At 41.9% G+C, this 22756-nt stretch overlaps 1 protein-coding gene across 2 annotated transcripts in view; it reads right to left on the bottom strand.

Moving 5' to 3' along the window:
• Positions 1 to 352: 352 nt before the first annotated feature.
• Positions 353 to 22756, bottom strand: part of LOC115465463 (presenilin-2-like) — a 137477-nt gene continuing 115073 nt past the window's right edge. The window contains exons 10-12 of one of the 2 annotated variants that reach the window (XM_030195948.1): positions 17140 to 17258; positions 4076 to 4242; positions 353 to 3431 (exon numbers count right to left, since the gene is read on the bottom strand). In XM_030195948.1, coding sequence (XP_030051808.1) covers positions 4087 to 4242; positions 17140 to 17258 — 275 coding nt within the window. In that variant the 3' untranslated portion in view covers positions 353 to 3431; positions 4076 to 4086. Of the gene's footprint in view, positions 4243 to 17139; positions 17259 to 22756 lie in introns of both variants that reach the window. The other variant, XM_030195947.1, reaches the window with a different exon arrangement.

Genomic DNA, 22756 nt, shown 5'->3' on the forward strand with positions numbered 1-22756 from the left:
CACATGCATATTCATTATGGCAACCCTGAAAAACTGGCTAGCTGAGTGTGCCTCCAAAAAGGGGGTTGGGAAATACTGCATTATAGAATAAAATCCTTCATCTGTGCTTAATAAACAGTAACACTAGTACTGCTGACCAATAATACTATGTATGTTCAAGTAAGCTACTGAAGTGCAAGTCTTCATATTTAACTCAAAACAGAAACAGTAAATCTAATGCCTCAACTCCCTTATAAGATACTGATGTCAGGTCACAAATATCTCTTATACCAGATACTGCCACCACTATTAGTAGATACCTCAAGATTTTGATCCCAAAACTCAGTGGTGTGAAAAGTTACAGTGTACTAGACACAGATGAATGTGCAGATTTAATCAATAGAGAATACAGTAAAACAAAGCACTGAGAAATATAGATTTCAATAAAAACTTTGTACATAGCAGTATGACGAAAGAATCCTGTAATAGAGATATTCACCATACAACCGCATATTAGACTTGAAAGTACACATAATCAGTCTACAGCTTCTAAATTCTATTCCTTGATTTGTTTGCTCTTTGTAAAGTCATTAAATAGGTAAACCTATTAGGAAACTACCACCTAGGGCAGTGGCATTCACCCTGCATCCTTGAGGACAATCAAAAGTTCAGGTTTTCTGGATATCCCAAATGAATAAATATTTGAACACAATGGATGCAATGCTCTTTTGTGGATTAGTGTGGACGGACATACAGAAGGGATCCCTAGTCCTTACCAAGGCCACAACTGGGGAACCCAGACAAAGAGAAGAGCCTGGGAAAAGCTAAGCCTAGAAGAGAACAGGGAGGCCCAGAGTGGAAGAAAGGTGGCTTGGAATGGGTACATGTATAAAAAGGTTTGGTTGTAACCCTGTTTGAGCCTGCAAAGTAAAATAGGCACAACTTTTTTTGGTATAAATACTTTCTTTAGTTCTCAGCCTGGGCTTGGCTGGTCTTTTTTGTATTTAAAAGCCTCACCATAGACCCAGAATTCTGGATCACACACCTTCCTGCATTTTAGACAGTTTTTAATTGTAGTAAACAGTGGGGTCCAAATAGTAAGTTATCTACAAGGAAAAGGGGTCTGTACTGGGACCTACTATTTAATATATTCATAAATGATCTGGAGAAAGGAGTGACGAATGAGTTGATCAAATGTGCAGATGGATTGTAAGAATTTGCAAAAGGTTCTTGAGGCTAAGAGACTAGGTATCTAAGTAGCAGAAGAACTTTAATGTGGAGAAGTGCAAAGTGATGCACATAGGGAAAATAATCCTAACTACACTTACAAAATGCTGGGAGTCACCATCCATGAAAGAGATCTTGGAATCACAGTGTACCAAAGCTGCTAAAAATGCAAATAGAATGTTAGGGATTATTCAAAAAGGGATGAAAAACTTTCTCTACAGATTCCTGGTCCAACTGCAACTTGAGAATATAGCAGAACTAGAAGGGCAACAAAAATTATAAAGAGGGTGGAACACCTCCCTTTTGAAGAAAGGCTAAACAGGTTACGACTCTTCTGCTTAGAGAAAAGACAATTGAGAAAGGATCTGCTAAAAGTCTAAAATCATGACTGCGTTGGAACAGTGTGATTCCCCAAAGTCTGACTTGCCAAGTTTCATGATGCGCTGCTTTGAAGGTTAGGGGATAAGCCGTGAAGGGAATCAATTACAGAGCTGCCGTCACGTTTTGGTCCCTAACCTCTGAAGCAGTGCTTCATGAAACTGCAAGTCTGGCTCTGTGGACCATTTTGACTGAAGTTTAATTTCAAGCAAAGATTGAATTGACGACTAAGGCCTGTTTCAGATAAGTATAATTTTACTGTAGTGATCGTATCAAAGAGACTTTAAATGTTTTAGAATAAATGTTTTAACTTTAAGACTGTTGGAACATAACACTTTTGAGGGAATCAGTAGTTGCAGCTTAAATTTTAGCATGGCTGGCTTCATTTTGTGATTGGATAACCCTTCCTTACACTTTATAATATTTAATAATTGCTCAGTGTACAATGTAATAGGACTACTTTTCATACAGACTTCCAATTCATCAATAACCTCAAAGACATGGAAGAAACCTGCTAGGCCAATAAAAATCTTCATACCATTGTTGTCCCTAGTCTTCTTGATCTGGATACTGCAATCCAAGAGTGAATAAGGTGCCATACAGCAATCTGGAACTACTGTTGGCCCTATGTGGGCATTTCCAGTGATAGCGGAAGTATTTGAAAAATATTTTCGCAGGGGGTTACTGCCAGGTTAGCATGGGAGCCCTTACCGCCATCTCAATGGGTGGTGGTAAGTGCTCCCTCCCAAATGGCTGAATGGCCATTTCTTTTCTTGGACTGTTTAACAACTGCAGTAAAATGGGTCCTGGCACGCAGGCAAAAAAGGCCACTGCCACTAACTAAGGGCCCATTTTACCGCAGCTTGGTAAAAGGGCCCCTAAGGGAGATAGAAGCCCTAAATACAAGTCTCTCAAACCTGGGCCCAAATGACCTTTTTTTTTTTGTCAGTTTTCTCCGTCTGTTTGTTTTCTAGCTCTAGAGCCATGAACTGTCAACTATTTAGAGTTCCCTTTCTTATTTTTAATTCCTGTGTAGACCAGACAATGCTATGGCAATAAAGAAAAACCAGTGAGGAAAACCAAGGAAGATAACAAAGAATCCTTTATTGAAGATGCTAAAAACTGATCCGACGTGGCCGTATTTCGGCCCAAAGGCCTTCCTCAGGGGTCTTGACCAATCTACATAAAGAACAGACATGTACAAATATTGTATATTGTCTAAACATGAATAAAATGAAATAAAGCATACACATCATAAAAGAATGTTAAATATATAGAACTGTGAAATAGATAATATAATAAAATAAAACATTTCATATACAAAACTCATATACAAAAACGTGATGTGACATGTAAGGTCATAACTACAGACATTGTGAGAGATAAAAATTGACTAATCACACCATCTCACGTTTTATAATTGCACAATACATTTTTCAGTGACCAACTTTATGACCTTTTTATCATCATTCTTTTATGATGTATAAGCTTTATTTCATTTTATTTATTCATGTTTAGACAATATACAATATTTGTTCATGTCTGTTTTTTATGTAGATTGGTCAAGACCCCTGAGGCAGGCCTTTGGGTCGAAACACGGCCATGTCGGATCGGTTTTTAGCATCTTCAATAAAGGATTCTTTGTTATCCTCCTTGGTTTTCCTCACTGGTTTTTCTTTGTTGCTCACGGCTTTGTGAGGTTTGTTCCTCCTCCTTGGTTGTTTTGTTAAATCCTTATTCAATACCACAGGACTTCCTCTCTCAGGAGCTGTTACAGCTGCATCTGCAGTACCCCAGCCAGCTTCAGGATCAGAAACCAGACTCCATTATCAGACCCAGGTCTTCCACTGTGGTAAAATTCATAATCACAGTAAAGGTTAAACAGTGGAAGCTTTAAAAACTAAACACCAATATCTCCTCAAGCATATAAGGAGGATTTTAAATTATTTTAACTGCCATCAAAATAATCTAAACATATTTGAGAGAAGTATTGCTTTAAAGTGGTCTTGAGGGCATAGCCAAAAAATGCTAAACTGTCTTCCCTTACACTTAGAAATTCTGCTGCTTCTAGCTATGTTCTTATTTAATTAAGCATTTTTCCCCTTGGTCTGTGCTGCTAGATTTCTCTTTGTTACAGTGCATTTTTTCATCTATTCATGTTAATCAATGGAATCACATGGTATACAGTGCAGAAGAAGAGAATAAACCCAACATGTGTACAAGCAGCCATATTTAAACTGGATCCCAAAAACACACAACACCCATATTTCTCAGAATTAATAGATTAATTTTGATACTAATTGTCTGTATTACTCTGTCATCAGGACAGATGATCTACTGTCTAATTCAAATTTGACCAAAATAGAGCAAGCAGGAGTGGGATGTTCCTGCTGTAAAATACAAGCACTGTACTAAATACAAAGCTTTGGTAGCTTTGTATGTATAAAATCCTTCATATGCCCCATTTCACATTGTACAAAAGTCCACATACTCTATTTCACTTCAAATGTACAGCTGATGAGATGCAAGGGTATCCATGAAAGGCTGTACTAAATAATCTGTTGAGAAGTAGAATATTAGTCCAAAAGTGATAGATATGGGGAGGGCAGGCAGAGCTTTCTTGAAAACTGCCAGCAATAAGAGAGTCAAGCACAAACCCTGTAAGAAAAAAGGAGAGCAAATTAATGACACTTTCATGCTTCTGCTCTAATTTAAGTCTTATGGGTATATCACTTTGGGCAATAAGATGACAGTGCCATATATATGTGCAATTTCAATCGAAACTCAAAGGGACCCATCAGATCGGACGGGTACTTTCAACCAATTCTCAACTGGCCATTACTAGAGACAGATTTCTGGGCTTCATGGACCATTAGTCTGACCCAGCTTAGCACTTCTTGGGTCCTTAGAAGGCTTATCATGACCTGTCATCTGATCAATAGATTGCAAAATTTTCAACTAATTTCCCAGGACTCATTGACCCATATTTGCATTCACATGGATAGACTACAGCATAATGTGGGACCTGGGCTTAGCTTCCAAATTCATCAGGATCAGCTGGGCCACAGCATGCCAGGTGGTCTGCTCAGGCTTGGGAAGGATGAAAGATGATTATCCCTTTTGTGACAATCAGAGTCCCTGCCAGCCAATCAGCAACATTAAGAATTATTTCAGCAGAGGCATTCTTCCAGCCATCAAAACAGCAGGGGTTCTCTGAGCCACCTGGCTATACTCTCTGGAGAAAGGAGGGCCAGTAGTGGCCAGAGTGTGAAATGAGAATCAAAAGCACAGAATCAAACTGAAGAATAAACTAAACTATAATGCAAATTAATTCCAGCTTTCTCAATTTGCAGCCAAACCATTTCTGCATTCTGATAGTGAATGCCTAACTGTCACAGATTTTGGCTTGTTTGAACGACAGTTGGATGGTTATTAAAGCACAAAAACAGAATGTTTTTTTTTTTTACTATTCAGCCTATAATTAGTGATTGGATAATTTTCATGAAAAATTCTTTATTCATAAGCATCTGGCTGGGACAAAATGCAATAGGGCCAGAACAATTATATTCAGTTACAAAATTAGCCTTCAGTAAACTAAACATGGTTAAATGACTTAAACCATTTCTTACCTCACAGACCCTTTGTTCAGCTATGCAGGCCATGGCCCATAGTGTTTTGGAATATTGCAACACATAATATATGGGCCCTTCCAGTTAAATTGTTGTGTTGCTTCTAAGTGGTTCAAAATGCTGCTGCTCATATCACCACAGATACTGCAAGTCACGAGTACTTCCTGTTTTGGTACATTACATTGATTGCCAATTCAGGAGTGAATATATTTCAAGTGGCTAAGTTTTATCTTTAGAGCTTTGAATGGTCAATAATCCAGAATACTGTCCAAACGCTTGCAAAGTTATCTACTAAGCAGAAGAGTTGGATGTTGTATGTCCTCCAACCCTCGTCTTTCCTAATCAGGTTTATGTGCCCAGTGAAAAGGAGAGAAAGGGCTTTCTCAGCAACAGCTCCAAAGTTTTTAAACCAACCACCAGATGTATTGCACTTGGAAGATACTTTATTAGTATTTTGAAAGCGACTTAAAACTTTGCTTTTTCCCAAGTAAAACCCAAATGGGCATTACCCATATTTTAATATTACAGGCTTTAATTTGTCGGCTGGGTCAGTTGCAACCTTGTCGGTTGCACAATTCTTAGATTGTGTATGTTAAGAAATTTGTCGTTAGTTGACAAATTTCTTTATAAATCTTATTGTAAACCACCGACTTTTAAAGCTATATTGAGAGTATAGAAATTGTAATAAATTAAATTAAATATAGATAGATAAGCCGTTGAGCCCATTAAAACGGGCAAGAAAGCGGTCGGAGCAACGCCGGGTGCAGCCGAGCCCCCGCCCAGGAAAGCCGCCGGGTCACAGCAGTGGCGGCAGCAGCTCATCGTACCTGTCGGAGACGGAGTGCGTGTTGGAGCTGCTGTCGGACAATCCCCGCCTGCCCGGTGCTCGCCGGTCAACGTCGGAACTCGGAAGAGATTTGTTACGTGCTGCACATTTATATAGTAGGATTGTAGGTAGTATTAGAACAGTTTTTAAAGGAATTTGCCCAGATAACTTACTAGAAAGCTGAATAAATTCCCCAGGCTGAATACTTCCTTTCACTTAGTATGGGCATAGGCACATTTGTACCAGTGGACCTCTCTAATTCAGCTCAAATTTTCAAAGGGAAACTCTATTTCCATAAGACTGACCCTGCTAGAGACATTGAAACACATGTGTGGGGATAATGTAATGCAATGAGCCGAGGAACAACATTTCTTCTTGGCTTCTGGTGGATCTCCACAATATCAAACCCACCGGGCTATAATCTGAGCATAATTTACATCCATAACATAAACTGGAATAAACTTTTGCTTTATGGACAAATTTGTCAGTAAATATACAGTGGGTATGGCCACCAAAGCAGGTATAAAGGAAAAGTTGAGGCCTACTACGCAGGCAGACCAGAGCATGGTGGCATCAAGGGAGACTAGCAGAGACATCAATGACACCTTGCTGAGCTGTATAAAAGAAATAGTGGTTGCAGCTTTTGGACAATGGCCTAACAGATATTTAAAAAAACAAATGGAAAGTCTTACTCAATCTGTTGCAGTTTTCAATGGGAGAGTTACTGAATTGGAAACTAGGCTGAGCATCGTGGAGGACTCTGTCTGCATAGCTAGCAATCAGTTTTTGTATCTGAGCCAAATCTACCAAGGTTACACACATAAACTCGACAACCTTGAGAATAGGTTGAAGAGGAATAATATCAGACTGGTACGACTGCCAGAACTGCTCAAGGAAGAACCTTTTGGGAAAATGGCTCACGAAGGGGTTGCTGCATAACTCAGCCGTTGGCCTGATCACAATTGAAAGAGCACACAGGCTTGGAAAGATGGTGACAAAAGCATAGGCGCCCCGTATAAGAGGCTTGGGGAGGCTAAGCCTCCCCAGCCCAACCGACCATGAAGTTTTTCCCCTGCTGCCTCCACCCCGCGAGGTGCACAATTCCCCACTCCCCAGCCAGGTCGTCGATCATCTCTCCTGTCTTCCCTCAGCTCCCCGATAGGCAGCCCTCGTTTCCTTCCTGCCCCGGCCCCCCCGCCCTACCTTTAAATATTATATTTTTCCTGGAGTCGCGGGCAGCGCCGGCATTGAAGGCACCAGCAGGCTCATCTCGGCTCCGGCAGCAGCCTTCCCTCGCAGTCGCATGATGGCTCCACCCTCTTCAGACATAATATTTCCTGTTTCTGTGAGGGCGGAGCCATCATGCGATTTGCGAGGGAAGGCTGCTGCCGGAGCAGAGATGAGCCTGCTGCTGCCTTCAATGCTGGCGCTGCCCGCGACTCCAGGAAAAATATAATATTTAAAGGTGGGGGGGGGGGGGGGGGGCGGGGCAGGAAGGAAATGAGGGCTGCCTATCGGGGAGCGAGGGCAAACGGGAGAGATGATCGAGGACCTGGACATGGGTGGATGGAGGGGGGAGGAGAGGAGGGTTGCTGCACATGGTGGATGAAGGGGAGAGGAGGGTTGCTGGACATGGGTGGATGGAGGGGAGGGGAAAGGAGGGTTGCTGCACATGGTGGATGAAGGGGAGACGAGAGGGCAGGGGAGAGGAGGGTTGCTGGACATGGAGGGGAGGGAAGAGTGAGGAAGGAGATGAGATGAGGGAAAAGGAAGAGAGAAAAACTGCACATGGAGGAAGAAAATAGGCAGAAGCTGGATCCACCGGACAGTCAAGTCTGTGGAGGACCCAGCTTTTACTTACGGATGTAGGGCAAGAAATGAAGAAGAAACGGAGTTAAGAGGACAGATAGCAGCAGAATCGGATACTGGCCTAGCACGATCAGAAAAACAAAGTCACCAGACAACAAAGGTAGAAAAGATCATTTTATTTTCATTATAGTGTTTGGAATATGTCCACTTTGAGAATTAGGTGTTCAACATTAAAAGTTTATATTTATTTATTTATGGCATTTTATCCCACATTAAACATGAATTAGGGTGTTTTGTGGCTCTACACGTATCATGATATTATGATCCCTTGTTTCATATTGTTGACAGTCTGCATTTTCCATATGGGTGGTATATTGGTGTATTAGGTTCTGCCCAGTGTAATATTTATGGTACAGTAAGGTTCTGAGTGTGTTTTTGCACAAAGTTGTGCATAGTGTTTTGCAGTTGAGCGATTGTGCTTAGAATATGCTTTGAGCAACCACTTTATTCTTTGACATATGATACATAGCTAATATCTAAATTTAATAAAGGGTATTAATTGTGACTTTTATTTTTATTTATTTTTTTTCTGTGTGTGATCAGACAATTATGGATTTAAGCTCCACCCCTGGCCCCACCCTTAACCCCGCCCCCTTTAGCCTCCCCAAACAGTTGGGCCACCGACCGCCTATGGACAAAAGTCACCAGACCGCGAATGGTGATTGCACGCATACTAAACTTTGTTGACAAGAACTATATTTTTAAACAGTACTGACAAAAGAAAGAGCTCTTATACAAAAATCATCATATCAGATGAAGTAGTGGAGAAGCGCAAAAAATTTGTGTTGGTATGCAAATTCCTTGCTGATAAGCACCTTCGTTACAATTACCTATAGTCAGGCAGGATATTGTAAACACATGAGGGCAAAGCTTGTTTTCTCCACACCAAAAGACACAGTCCAATGTGAAAACTTGGTTCCCCAGTTATTCTGAACCACTATGACTGACTACTGCCTCAATTTCCCATTCCTGGTTAAGAGGGAGACGCTTTACAGTACTGTATGGAATGATGATTTATATCACAATGTTGACTTTGGAACAGGTCCCTCTTGGAAGGGGAGTTGACTTATTAAGGGACAGCGACTGTGCCTCTTAACCCATTAGTGCCCAATGTTCCCATAATAAAATCCCATATGGGAATGTTGGGCACTAATGGGTTAATGGAAGTTTATATGTTCTAGAAATCTACCTTTGTTTACTATGGACAATACAAGGAATATGTTCAAGATCTGGACCCTGCTCTGTTCAGTATTAAGACTGTTATGATTTGCTTTCATGGTGTTGGATTTCATCAGTCTATTAGATTGTTTCATCTGACTGCAGTATATTTGTTTTTTGATTCTTAGACTGCACCTTATACTGGTCTTGACAATTTGGACACTCTATGTGGGGCTTCTATGAAGTGGGAGTGGGTCCGCCCCCCCCATTTTTAGTAAGATTGGCTTGGAAGTTGGCTGTGTTGGTGGATAAATAGTTGTATGTGGTTGAATGTTTTGTGGTTGGTGTGAATGATTTAAAAGAGTGGTAGTGTGAAAGTGGATTGGATGGTCTGATGTGCCTGTGTGGATGTGATGAGGTGTGCTGAGTACTGTGAGGAGTTGTGATACAGTTAACACACACAGTATGATGTGGCTAGATGGCATCAGACGTGATCTGAGGGGAGAGAGTTTGAATATGGTTGAGAGGGAGAAGGGCCTTCGGGACTAGTTGGGAATGTGGGATTGTGTTTTTCTGTGGGAGTGGGGAAGGAAAGTATATTAAGGAAGTGAGGAGTGATTGGGGGGCAGGATAAGGGTCTGTCAGTGGAATTTGTTCAGAAGGTTGTCTCTGAGGGTAATGGGAAGATATCACTTGCTGACACAGATATTGGGGTGAAGGTTGGGCATCCCGATGACATCATTATGAATGTTAAGTGGTTCAGTGAACTATACACCTTTTTCATAGGTTGGGATGATTAATGTTCCTTTAAAAGAATTTCCTGGAATGTTTCAGGAATCAACTTGCCTGTTAAGCATACTAAAAGTTTACAGACCTTGAAGTGATATAGAGCTGATGTGGCTTGCTTGAAGACAAAGCTGTTTGTGCAAGAGCATCAAAAGCTACAAAACACATGGGTACAGCATTGTTTCTATGCTTCCTCTGCCAGGAAAAAAGCAGGGGTTGCAATCCTCATCAGCAAAACTGTAGATGTTAAAGTGTTAAATATTTTTTCAGGATACTAATGGAACATATGTCATAATGAATGGGAGATTAAATAGGTTCTTGGCTACTTTAGCCTCGGTATACACCCAATACTGATCAAAAAATGTTTTTCAAGAATTTACTTCCTATTTTGACTTCTTTTGCAGGAGACCCTTTGGAGGTGTCTGGCGACTTTAATATTATTATGCAAGACACTAATGTGAGTCATGCAGCAACACAGTTTCGGTTTGGACAGGGGACTGAGGATTTGTGCCAGTGGTCTGGATCTTATTAACCCTTGGAGGCTGAACCATCCTTTAGACAGAGATTACACACACATCTCCTACAGTTCATGACTCTATGTGTAGAATTGACTTTATTTTTGTCTCCATAGATCTGCTTCCAAAAATTCAGAAAGTGAATATAGGACTCTTATTTATTTTGGACCATACTTTAATCTCCATGGAGATGGAGGGTTTGGGACCGATCAGGGGGTACTCCCAAGTGGAGATTTTCAACATATCTCTATAAAGATCAGGCTTTTAATGAATATTTGCTCCAAAAATGGAATAAATATTGTACTTTTAATCAGGAGCATGTTGGAGACCCCCCCTCTTGCTCTGGAATATGGTGAAGGCAGTCATATGAGGAGACATTATTGCCTATGTTGACAAAAGGAAAAAAAAACAGGTCTTGTCCCAGATCTTGCATTTAGAAATCTTGTTGAAGATTGAAGGGTGTTCACCAACATATCACTACTGCCATCAATAAACATGCATGGATTAATGAACACACAGCTTTTAATAACTGAATACAAGAAAAGACTATGAGAACTCTGTAAGTATCAAGTATAGGTACGGCAAGCCGAAAATAAATCTTATCAAGTCATGGGGTGGCCCCACTGTAACTGCAGCACTAAAAAATTCTAGTGGGCAGGTTACCAGCTGTCAGGGTGAATTAGAGCAAATATTCCTGAAAGTTTATCAATGGATTCTTGGCTGGAACAGGTATCTTTGCCCGGTTTGTCCCCTCCTGAGACACATGTAATACTCCTATTACTGGGGAGGAGATCCAACAAGCTATATCACATCTCAAGTTACACAAATTCCCCAGGTCCTGATGGGTTTAGTGGAGAATTTTTTATGCTACTGCAGAGACATCTTATATGCCTTTTGAAAGCTATTGCAGGGGGTAGTTTCCCAGTACATTCTAATAATTCTTTGATTACGATTTTACCAAAACTAGGAAAAGACCATCTATTACTGGAGTCTTAAAGACCCAGCTCTTTGATTAATGTTGCCCTTAAAATACTTGCCCGTATATTGGTGAAGTGCTTGGCTAAGATCATGCCCAAACTGATAAGTGATGAACAAGTGGGTTTTGTTAAGGTGTCACAGTCTTACTGTGACTATTGTGACTAATCCTCCTCCAGCACACTCCACTCCTTCTAGGGGCCACTTGTCATGGGCTTGCTGGGGCGCTGACCATAACTCCTGTGGACTCTCAGAGACAGAGTCCTTTCGCACCCGCGCACGTCCTTCTGGGGAGCATGCATGACCCGTTCCTGCTGGATTGGGACTGGCAGCAGAACGTTGGAGGAGGGGCGTGCCTGGGCATCACCAAGGCTGAGCACTCTTAAGGAAGCTCTGCCCCACTTACAATGACTTCTCAACAAGCAAACCTCAATCCTGGTTCCTGCAAAGCCTTGTTCCTGGTTCCTGCCAAAACCTGCAAAGCTCCAGAGTTCCAGTGTTGCCAAGCTCCAGATCCAGCTGTGCCAAGCTCCTGGGTTCCAGTCCCTCCTGGCTTCTGTTTCCTGCTTGGTCCTCTCCCCTTGGGCCTTGGAGGTGATCTGTCTGCCGCAGTCGGGCAACTGGGGCCCAAGGGCTCACTAACACAAAACACAACAACTTACGAAGACCATGAGCTCGACAACCACCAGCAGAATTCTTTTTCATGGGCAAGAAGGATGGAGGACTGTGCTCGTTTATTGACTACTGGGGCCTAAAAGCGATTATCGTGAAAAACAAGTGTCCTCTGCTACTCATCTCTGAATTATTCAACTGACTCCAGGGGCCTGTATCTTCACCAAGCTAGATCTGCGAGGCACATATAACCTTATCCACATCAGGAAGGGAGACGAGTGGTCTTGCAATCCAGAGGTGGCCAGTTCAAGTCCCACTGCTGGTCCTTGTGATCTTGGGCAAGTCACTTAACCCTCCGTTGCCTCAGGTGCAAACTTAGATTGTGAGCCCTCCTGGGACAGAGAAATACCCAGTGTACCAGAATGTAACTCACCTTGAGCTACTTCTGGAAAGGTGTGAGCAAAATCCAAATAAAAAAATTGGCCTGCAGAAATGGTGGTCCAGTCCTTGTGAAAGAGGGAAAGATGACCACCTATGTCTACGTACAAGGAGTGAACCTCAACCCCATCAATGCGAGGGCTGTGAAGAGGGAGAGGTTCTTGAGGAAGCAGATAAGGGTTTCTTGCCTCCTTGAAAGGAAGTCTGAGTCTGAGGAAAGCAAAGTCTTTGAGCAGAAGCACTAGCCTTCCCTGGTCTCTATCTCCATGCTTCTCGAATATGAGCTGCCCGGAGATGAGGCGTAGACTCGTCCTCAGGTAGCTGTTGGACCTTGGAATCTCCCAGGTCTAACAATCTTTTCCAAGTCTGCACCAAAGAGTAGTTTCCCCGAATGGGCAACTTTGCTGGATGAGATTGGGATGCCATATCAGCGGTTCTCACGGTTGTGCCCATGTTTCGTGCTCTCCTTCTTCTCGCCACCTGGTGGCCAGATCTGGTGGCTGCAATGAACTGTCTGGTTATTGTCACCCATTCCAGATTTCAGCCCAGTCCGGTCCGGATCTTCCAGACTGCCAGACTTGCTCTTTTTGTTTGAACCTGCACAGCTCCCGTAGTTGCCTGGTGATTGCTGCAGTTGAGTCTCAGCTGCTGCTGGGCTTATTAGCCATTCTGAAATCTTTCTGCTTTGCCTTTGCATCGCCTTCCTGGTATGTTGGTGCTTGTTGCACTTCTGTTTTAGTTCTTTCCTGAGATTTTTGTTTGTTTCTAGTTAGGCTGTGTGTAGTTTAGATTTGGTTGTTGTTTGTTTTCTAGTCCTGTCTCTGGGTTATAGGTTTTGTGTTTAGTCTTTGTCTGTTTGTGTCTTTGAGGCTGCTCTGCAGCTTTCAGTTCTGTGTCTTGTTATCAGTGTTTTGTTCCCTGTTTTAGTGGCTGCTTGCAGCTTTCAGTCCTGCCCTTTAGCTTTCCCTTCCTTGTCCTGCTGCCCCTGTATGTTCCTTTCCGCTCTGACCCTCAGTCCTGGTTCAGCCTAGTGGGTATCCAGTCCTGCCTTGCCCAGTAAGTCCTGCCAGCCACCTGCAGCCAGGGGCTCAACTCCTGGTGAAAAGCGGCCATGCACAGGTGAAGTTTAAGTGTGCCTGCTCTGTTCCAGCTTGTTTGCCTCTGCTGCAACTCCAGTCTGGGGTTCCAGTTCTGTTCTGCCCTGTCTCCGGTTTGGGGGTGGTTTTGCCTGCCGCTGCCACTCCTCGGCAGTGGTCCAAGGGCTCACAAACCCAGTTTCCAGCTTTGAAAACGTGACAGTGGTCCAATGCCTCAACCATAGCCAGCGTCGCACCGAAACAGCCAAGGCCATACCCTTAGCTGATGCTTGAAGAATATCATAAAGAGCGTCTGACAAATCGGACAACCCCACCTCTAGGGTAGGGAGAAAGTCTAGAGGCGCGTCCAAAGTGGAAAATTGTTGAATCCACAATAAAGCAGCCCTGGCTACAAAAGAAGAAGATATTGCTGTCTGAGAATTTAATGCAGCTAGTTGAAAGGCAAGCTTCAAGGAAGCTTCAAGCTTGCGGTCATGCATATCCTTTAACGCAGTGCTGCCTTCAATGGGGATAGTGGTACATTTAGAGGCGTATTTTCAAAGCATTTAGACTTACAAAGTTGCATAGTAACCTATGAAACTTTGTAAGTCTAAGTACTTTGAAAATGAGCCCTTTAGTAACCGCCGTAATAAGGGCACCCACCTTAGGCAGAGCAAACTGCTCTAAATCAGATAGCAGAAGGGGATATAATTTGGACATAGCACGAGCCACCCAGAGGTTAAAATCAGGGGTCTCCCACTGAGCTGCAATAAGCTCTTGCATAGCCTCCTGAATATGGAAAGATACAGGAGGTTTCTTAGTACCTGACATAATAGATGGAATAGGACCAGAGGACTGAGAAGCAGGGGAAGAAATGTTTAAAACCTCCATAGATTTTGTGATCAACAGAGGCAACTCTGCTGTCAAAAACAGCCTAGCTACAAGTACATAATATCACGTTCATTGTTGATTTAAATCTTGAATTGATAATGAATATGACTGTTGGGCAGACTGGATGGACCATTCAGGTCTTTATCTGCCGTCACTTACTATGTTACAGAAGGATCATCACTGCTGTCTGCCTCTGAAGTGTCCAATTCAGGGCCATTAGCAGAACTAGGACAGTCAGAATACACAGATAAAACCTCCTCTGAGTCCCAAGGAGGAACATTCTCCAAATCCTGCAAAACGAAAAGTTTTTGTTTCTTAGGAAGCTGCTCCTCAAAAGCAATGTGAGGGGAAGAAGGACAGGCAGCTTGAGCTGACTTTAATAAAAAGGCCTGATGTAAGAAAAGAATAAATTCAGGTGAAAATGGCAGGGCAGAGACTTCTATCCCCACAAAACCAACATCCCGGGACACGGAAGTGGGTGAGGAACCCGCTGACAAAATGGCTGCCGAAGCTTCGCAGAGCACAGGAGATGTGGCACTGAGCCCACCAAAACTGCCATCGGAGTGGAGCCGGATTGAATGGCTGGAGACAGAGTACTGACAGCTAAAGTAGGCAAAAGCGGCATGTATACAGAAGTAAAGCAAAGCGTGCAGGAACCGGTAGCCAAGAGCTTACCCCCGCAGCATGCACAAGACTTAATGGCTCAGACATAGAGAATAATAAATATACTCACAGAAAACAGCCAGTCTTGTGACCTTCAAGGCACCGAAGCCCCACAATCTTCCCACAGCACAAGCGCTCTCAAAAAGAACCACAGTGGCTGGTTTTTTTTTTTTTTTTAAGAGACAGGAGAAAAAGAGACGGGAAGACTGAGATAATGAGGTAGAAAGTGACAGTGGGGGAGCAGGGAGAGACCTAGACCACTAGGTTTAGGCCCATAGGCGCCCAGTATAAGAGGCTTGGACAGGCTAAGCCTCCCCTGCTGTGCTCTGAGAGGTTTAAATTGTTGATTTACCTCCATCCTCACAGCAGGAGCTGCAGTAAAAGCCCTCTAGCCTTGTGTAACCAATTGTAGAAATTGGTTTATGGTTTGTTTACCTTACTGCTGGGAGAGCGGGGAAGGGGGGTTGGCTGGAGGTGTCCTGGGTTGCCAGGGAGATATTTAACAAGGATGACTTCCTGACGTGCACTGAGGACAGGTAGCAGCAGAATCGGATACTGGACCAGCATGATCAGAAAGTCACCAGACAACAAAGGTAGAAAAGATCATTTTATTTTCATTATAGTGTTTGGAATATGTCCACTTTGAGAATCAGGTGCTCAACATTAAAAGTTTATATTTATTTACTTATTTATGGCATTTTATCCCACATTAAACATGAATTAGGGTGTTTTGTGGCTCTACATGAGAATTATGATGATATGATCCCTTGTTTCATATTGTTGAGGGTCTGCATTTTCCGTATGGGTGGTATATTGGTGTATTAGGTTCTGCCCAGTGTAATATTTATGGTACAGTAAGGTTCTGAGTGTGTTTTTGCACAAAGTTGTGCATAGTGTTTTGCAGTTGAGCGACTGTGCTTAGAATATGCTTTGAGCAACCACTTTATTCTTTGACATATGATACATATCTAATATCTAAATTTAATAAAAGGTATTAATTGTGACTTTTATTTTTATTTATTTATTTTTTCTGTGTGTTATCAGACAATTATGTATTTAAGCTCCACCCCTGGCCCCACCCCCAACCCCACCCCCTTTAGCCTCCCCAAACAGTTGGGCCACCGACCGCCTGGTTTTACACCTGAGGCATAGGATATCTCAACACCCAACTCAACCAAACCTGCCAGCAGGACAGGAGGCCACACCGAAGCCACACAGGAGCTGTTACCCGCTGGAGATAGAGAACAATGGCTTGGTTGCTAAGCGCAGGAGCTTATGAGGCACAACTCATTAGAGTTCTCTATTTGCACCTGCTGGCAGATGGTAACAACCCATTTGTCTGGACTGATCCTTGGGACGTAATGGAAATACACTGATTCTTACAGCTATAAGACATTTTAAAGGATTTTTGAATTGCAGTGTTTTGCAAGCATATACTATGCTGCTACCTCTGGGTCTCTTATCAAAATAACTGATATTGGGGCTTGGATGCTCTATTACAGTCTATAAAGAGTACAAAGGTATGTCAGAATAAATTATAAGCCAGTTACGATGAACTAAACTAGATACACGGACTTAGACTAAAGACGCAAATAACCAGTGGAAGAACAGGGATGTGGTCAAGCCATCCACTCTATGTTGCTCTACTATTTCCAAACTGAATAACAAGAACAGTAAACCAATGATCTATCATTAAAACGTGTCCCCAAATGAGAAAGGAAGCACAAGAATCATTTAAAAACTACTCTGCTCCCCTTCCTCAAAAAAGAAAGTTAAATTTATCATGTGGAGATCTCATGCTTTTGCTTTGCAACAGATATAACAATCAAGGCAGCCAAGGTAATACAATAATCTGATCATGTAATAGAACAGCCCAATACTACTACCAACTCAAATCACAAACATGCTCCTAAACTGTACTCCCACTTGTGGGATATTGAGAAATTCAGTGAGACCAATCAAATCATTTTTTAGCGGGTGAGGGAGTGGTGGTAGAAGAGGTTATTAAAAGTACTCTCCTCCATTTTATTGTTTAAAAAGGACCTTCCTTGTTACAGGAGTCATTTTTGCCAACATAACCAGGATACTTTGTAAAAATTTCACATACAATTACTTACAATCAGAATTGCCACAAAACAGGCCAGCGTGGTATTCCAGTCTCCATCAGCGGTTGCAGCAGCTTTTCCTACCAGTACACTGTAAAATATGAAGTCTCCAAGACCTAGTTTCACACCCCCTGTTGAAAAAAAAATGTATGAATACCTGAGCATCACTCTTGTGCCTTTCCACACTTCTATCTTTACTTATCTTTCTATTCATAGTACCTGCTTTAACTAATTTGTTCAACTGTGGTGATGACATTTCAAAATGTATTCTTTTCCTCCCAACAGACTTGTCAATAAACCACGCTGTTTAGGCAACAAATCATAATCCCATGCTCCTTGGTTATTCAGGTCCTTGTATCTCTCATCCTTCTGCATATTTATGGAATGGTTTAAATGAGCAAACTGAAGTTCAAAAGCTTACTGCAATTGTGGCTCACCTAAAACAGAAGTGCTCAGCTACAGCATTTTGTAAACTTCAGGGCTCATTTTCAAAACAGAAAAAAGTCTAAAAAGTGGCATAAAGCAGCATTAATCAGTATTTTCAAAACCTATTTTTAGATGTTTTTCTATAAAGTCCGTCAGAAGAACGTCCAAATCTCAATGGGGCGTGTCAGGGGCATGTTCAGGGCAGGACTTGGGCATTCCTAAAACTTGAACGTTTTTCAGCCATAATGGAACAAAACAAAAACGTCCAGGACTAAAACTAAGACGTTTTGAGCTAGACCTGGTTTTGTAACGAATAAGGCACAAAAAGGTGTCCTAAATAACCAGATGACCACTGGAGGGAATCAGGGATGAACTCCCCTTATTCCCCCAGTGGTTACTAACCCCCTCCCACCCACAAAAAATGTGATGAAAAACATTACTTGCCAGCCTCTATGGCAACCTCACATGTTTTACTCAGGTCCATTAGAATAGCATGTAGGTCCCTGGAGTAGTCTAGTAGTGGTGCAGTGCACTGCAGACAGGTGGACCCAGGCTCCTACCTCCCCCTACCTGTTACACTTGTGGAGGAAACTGTGAGCTCTCCAAAACTCACTAGAAACCCACTATACCCACATATAGGTGCCCCTTCACCTGTAAGGGCTATGGTAGTGGTGTACAGTTGGGGTAGTGGATTTTGGGGGGGGGGGCTCGGCAGACAAGGCAATGGAGCAATGGCGAAATGTGTACCTGGGAGCATTTTATGAAGTCATGCCCCTGGGGTGCCCTAATGTTGTCCTGGGATGTCAGGGGGACCAGTCTACTAAAAATGCTGGCTCCTTCTACATCCCAATGGCTTGATTTTGTGCATGGACTTTTTTTTTTTCAAAAACGGACCAAAAAACAAAACATCTAAATCGCAAAAACGTTCAAATAGCAAAACGTCCAAAAAGCAAAACAGTATTTTCAGAAAAAAAAAATACACGTTTTTATTTTTTGAAAAAACAGCAGCCACTGGTGTTATTCTTCTCCTACACCTGGCTTGTGTACCAGTCGCCGTCTGTCTGCAGTTTCTTTCTTTATTTTTATGTAATCAATAGAAATAAAGCAAAATAAAACATGGAAAAGAAAATAAGATGATACCTTTATTTATTGGACATAACTTAATACATTTCTTGATTAGCTTTTGAAGGTTGCCCTTCTTCATCAGATCGGAAATAAGCAAATGTTGGTAGATGACAGTATATATAAGTGAAACATCAAAGCATTTCAGTGACAGTCTAACAGGGTGGGGGTGGATAGGTGAGATATGCATGGAGACAGGAGGGTGACAAACAGAGCAATACAACTTTATGGTTTATAATGGGCTAGAAAACCCAGATCTTTGTTAAGTCTTCTGGTGGGTGTCAAAATATTTAATCATTCTGACTTCAAAGGTCTTATGTTCCTGTATTGTTTTAAAGTTACCTTTCAGGATTCTTACTATGAAATCACTGGTACAGTGTTCTGGTTTTGTAAAGTGCTGCCCCACAGGCGTGTGGCATCCTGGCTGGCACTAGCATTTTTCATGTGATGTCTATGTAAATTAAATCTTGTCTTTAGCATCTGACTTTTCTCCAATATAGCATCCTTCGTCACATTTTTTACACTGAATGATGTATACCACATTGGAAGATGAGCATGTAAAGGATTCCTTTATGTTTAATATTTTTCCTTTGTGAATGACTGTGGGGTCCTGTGGGGTTTTGGCATAGCTTGCAGCTGTATATATTGCAAGGATGTGTGCCATACTCTTCTTTTTGAGTCTGTGTTGGGAGCTTACTTCTGATTAGCTTGTGTTTTAAGTTGGATGGCTGTCGGAAAGCCAGCAATGGTGGGGATGGGAATATCTCTTTCACTAATTCATCCTCATGGAGTAGAGGCTGAAGATCTTTTATGATTTTTCTTAATTTTTCCAGCCCTGGGTTGTATGTCACTATAAGGGGGATTCTGTCTGTGGCTTTTTTTCTTTGTACTGTAGCAGATTTTCCCTGGGTGTTTTGAGGGAGGAGGCAATATTCTTGGAGATTATTTTGGGGTTGTAGCCTTTCTGTTTGAAGGATGCAGTCAGGATTTCAAGGTGTCTGTCTCTGTCCCTTGGGTCAGAGCAGATACGGTGGTATCTTGTGGTTTGGCTGTAAATAATGGATCTTTTTGTATGTGAAGGGTGGAAACTGGAGTTGTGGAGGTAGCTGCATCTGTCTGTGGGTTTCTTGCATATAGATGTTTGTATATAGCCATCGCTGATTGAGACCGTGGTGTCCAAAAAATTGACTTTTTCTGGGGAGTAGTCAATTTTGAATCTGATTGTAGGATGGTATGTATTGAAGGAATTGTAAAATTGTTTCAGAGTTTCTTCCCTCTCAGTCCAAATCATAAAAATGTCATCGATGTACCGGTAGTATTTTAGGGGTTTAGTCTGGTATGTATTCAGAAATGTCTCTTACAGCTCAGTCATAAAGAGGTTGGCATATTGGGGTGCTGTCCTGGTGCCCATCGCCAATGCCCATTATTTGTAGATAGATATCATTGTTAAAGTGGAAGTAGTTGTGAGTTAAAATAAATTTGATTAATTTTGTAATAGTTTCTGGTGAGTATTGATGATTCAGTGTGGATGTTTTTAGGAGCCTCCCACATGCAGCTATGCCATCCACATGGGGAACGTTGCTTTATAGTGATTCTACATCCATTGTGACCAGAAGGGTGCTTGGTGGTAATTGCTTGATATTTTTCAATTTATTCAGAAAGTCTGTGGTGTCTTGTATGAAGCTGTTTGTTTTGTGCACGGCAGGTTTCAGAATTCCCTCTATGAGCCCAGATATTTCCTCCGTGAGTGTGCCAATACCCGATATGATTGGTCTGCCAGGGTTTCCAGGTTTGTGGATTTTGGGTAGCATGTAGAATGTGCCCACAGAAGCCTAGTTTGGTATGAGTTTCTTCAGATGTGGCTGTACTTGTTTAGGAAATGTTCTGATAAGGTCTTTTAGCTGCTTTGTATAACCCTGTGTTGGATCCTCAGTTAGTTTCCTGTAGTATGTATTGTCTGAGAGCTGTCTGTGCCCTTCTTCAATGTATTTTTGTGTGTCCATAATTACCACTGCGCCTCCTTTGTCTGCGGGTTTGACAGTGGCGTTCCTAGGGGGGGGGGGGGTGGTGGGTGCAGTCCGCCCCGGGTGCACGCCGCTGGGGGGTGCCGCGCGTGCCTGTCCTCCATTCATTCCATGCTTCTTTTCTGCCCCGGAACAGGTTACTTCCTGTTCCGGGGCAGAGAAGAAGCATGGAACGAATGGAGGACAGGCGCGCGCGGCACCCCCCCAGCGGCGTGCACCCGGGGGGAGGGGTTCTTTCGCGGGGGGGGGGGTGTCCTTTCGCTGGGGGGGGGGCGCTGCATCCGGGGGGGGGGGCGGGGCGCATCGGCGATCCGCCCCAGGTGTCAGCCCCCCTAGGAATGCCATTGGGGTTTGATGATAATGCATTCGCTGGTTTGTTGAGTTCTTATGGCCGTTCTTTCTGGTAGAGTAAGATTGTACAGAATTATTTTTAGGCAGTGCTGCTGTCTGACTACAGCTACTCTTTGTATCACAGACCCAACTTTAGTTCTGTTTCTAGGTTTTGTTTTTACAAGTAGCCGCTGCCTTTTCTTATTTCTCTTTGGTTCCTGTTCTTCCCATGCATTTATACTTTAATTAATAGTCATTGTCTTGCTTCAGTTTATCTCACCATTCCTCATGGTGTTCATCCTTCTGTGTTTGTCTTTCATTACCCTCGCTCCACTATTAGTACTCTGTTGGATGTGCACTTTATTACTAGTAGTGTTGTTCTAGTTACTATGCACTTCACTCTGGAGAACTGTCCTTATTCAGTTTTACCTTTGTTTTTATGTTTTGGTACTCTAGGTCAGTACTTGTTTGCTCTTTTTTATCTTGTTCTACTATCACAATTTAGCACCAGTACACTCATGCACATGGCACAAGCCAGGGTTAACCTGGGGTTTCTTTGTTTTCCTTTTTTCTAGTTTTCATTGATTTGGCTTTTTATCACTTCCCCTCTCTCTACCTTCCAGGTGTGTTGTTTTCAGACGTTATAGAGTGTTGAGAAGTTAAATACTTGCACACTACAGGTACAGATTTATGTAGCTTTTATAGAGTGATCCTGATCTCCATACACATGCTGTTGTTTCTGTATTTTACTACTTTTTATCTTTTTAATATTTTTTCAGTTAGTATACTTTTTAATATATGTTTTTGTTATAGACATTTCATTCTTTGTTGTATTACATTAATAACCCCATTGAGTAAAGTGTATCCTTTAATTGTGTCTACTTATTTAGACATGGTCCGTACAGGCAATTTGAAATCAGTTTCATTTTAGACTGGTCTTTCCCTGACATGCACACACATGCCCTTTTAGCATTGGGTTCCTTTTTACATATGCTTTTTGTTTTTATGTTTTTTTTATGCCTCAACGTTTATACCCATTTTTACTCTCACAATTGTGGATACCACTTACAGTTAGGTCCTCATTTTTGATGGACATTGTAATACCTAGTGTCACTTTTATGCCCATTATGTTGCTTATGTTGGTTTATGATTTTTAGATTAAAGATTTCTTATGTTGTTTGTATTATACATATTTTAGTATGATTGACACATATATATCCATGTGTTGCTGGTGGTATTAAGATATATATGGTTTATATATGTATTTTATAACTGTGTCATCATTCCTCTGCTTATTTATTTATTCATTTTTTCCTTATGTTTTTATGATAGCGATTTATTTATTATTTGTCATTAGGATTTATTTACCACCTTTTTGAAGGAATTCACTGAAGGCGGTGCACAGTAAGAATAGGTCAAACATGAGCAATAGGCAGTTACAGCAGTAAAAATATTCAAACAATACAAAGTATGGTATGGTATACTACTTACAATGGCAACACAATACGTAATAGAGCATTATAATTGATAGTGAAGTGTAAAGCAAGGATGTAACATATAGATAGGTAGGACAGTAGGAAGAGTTAGAGAGTAAGGTGACTGATTTAAAAAAAGTTGCATATGAGGTCGGAGAGATGGTTAACTATTATCTCAACTAGGGTAGGAGTGGATAAACAGGTCCTGCTATGTAGATTTATATATTTTGTATTGTTTAGGGCCTCCCGAGG

Source organism: Microcaecilia unicolor, chromosome 3, assembly GCF_901765095.1.
Source record: "Microcaecilia unicolor chromosome 3, aMicUni1.1, whole genome shotgun sequence".
In the NCBI taxonomy this organism is placed as follows: domain Eukaryota; kingdom Metazoa; phylum Chordata; class Amphibia; order Gymnophiona; family Siphonopidae; genus Microcaecilia; species Microcaecilia unicolor.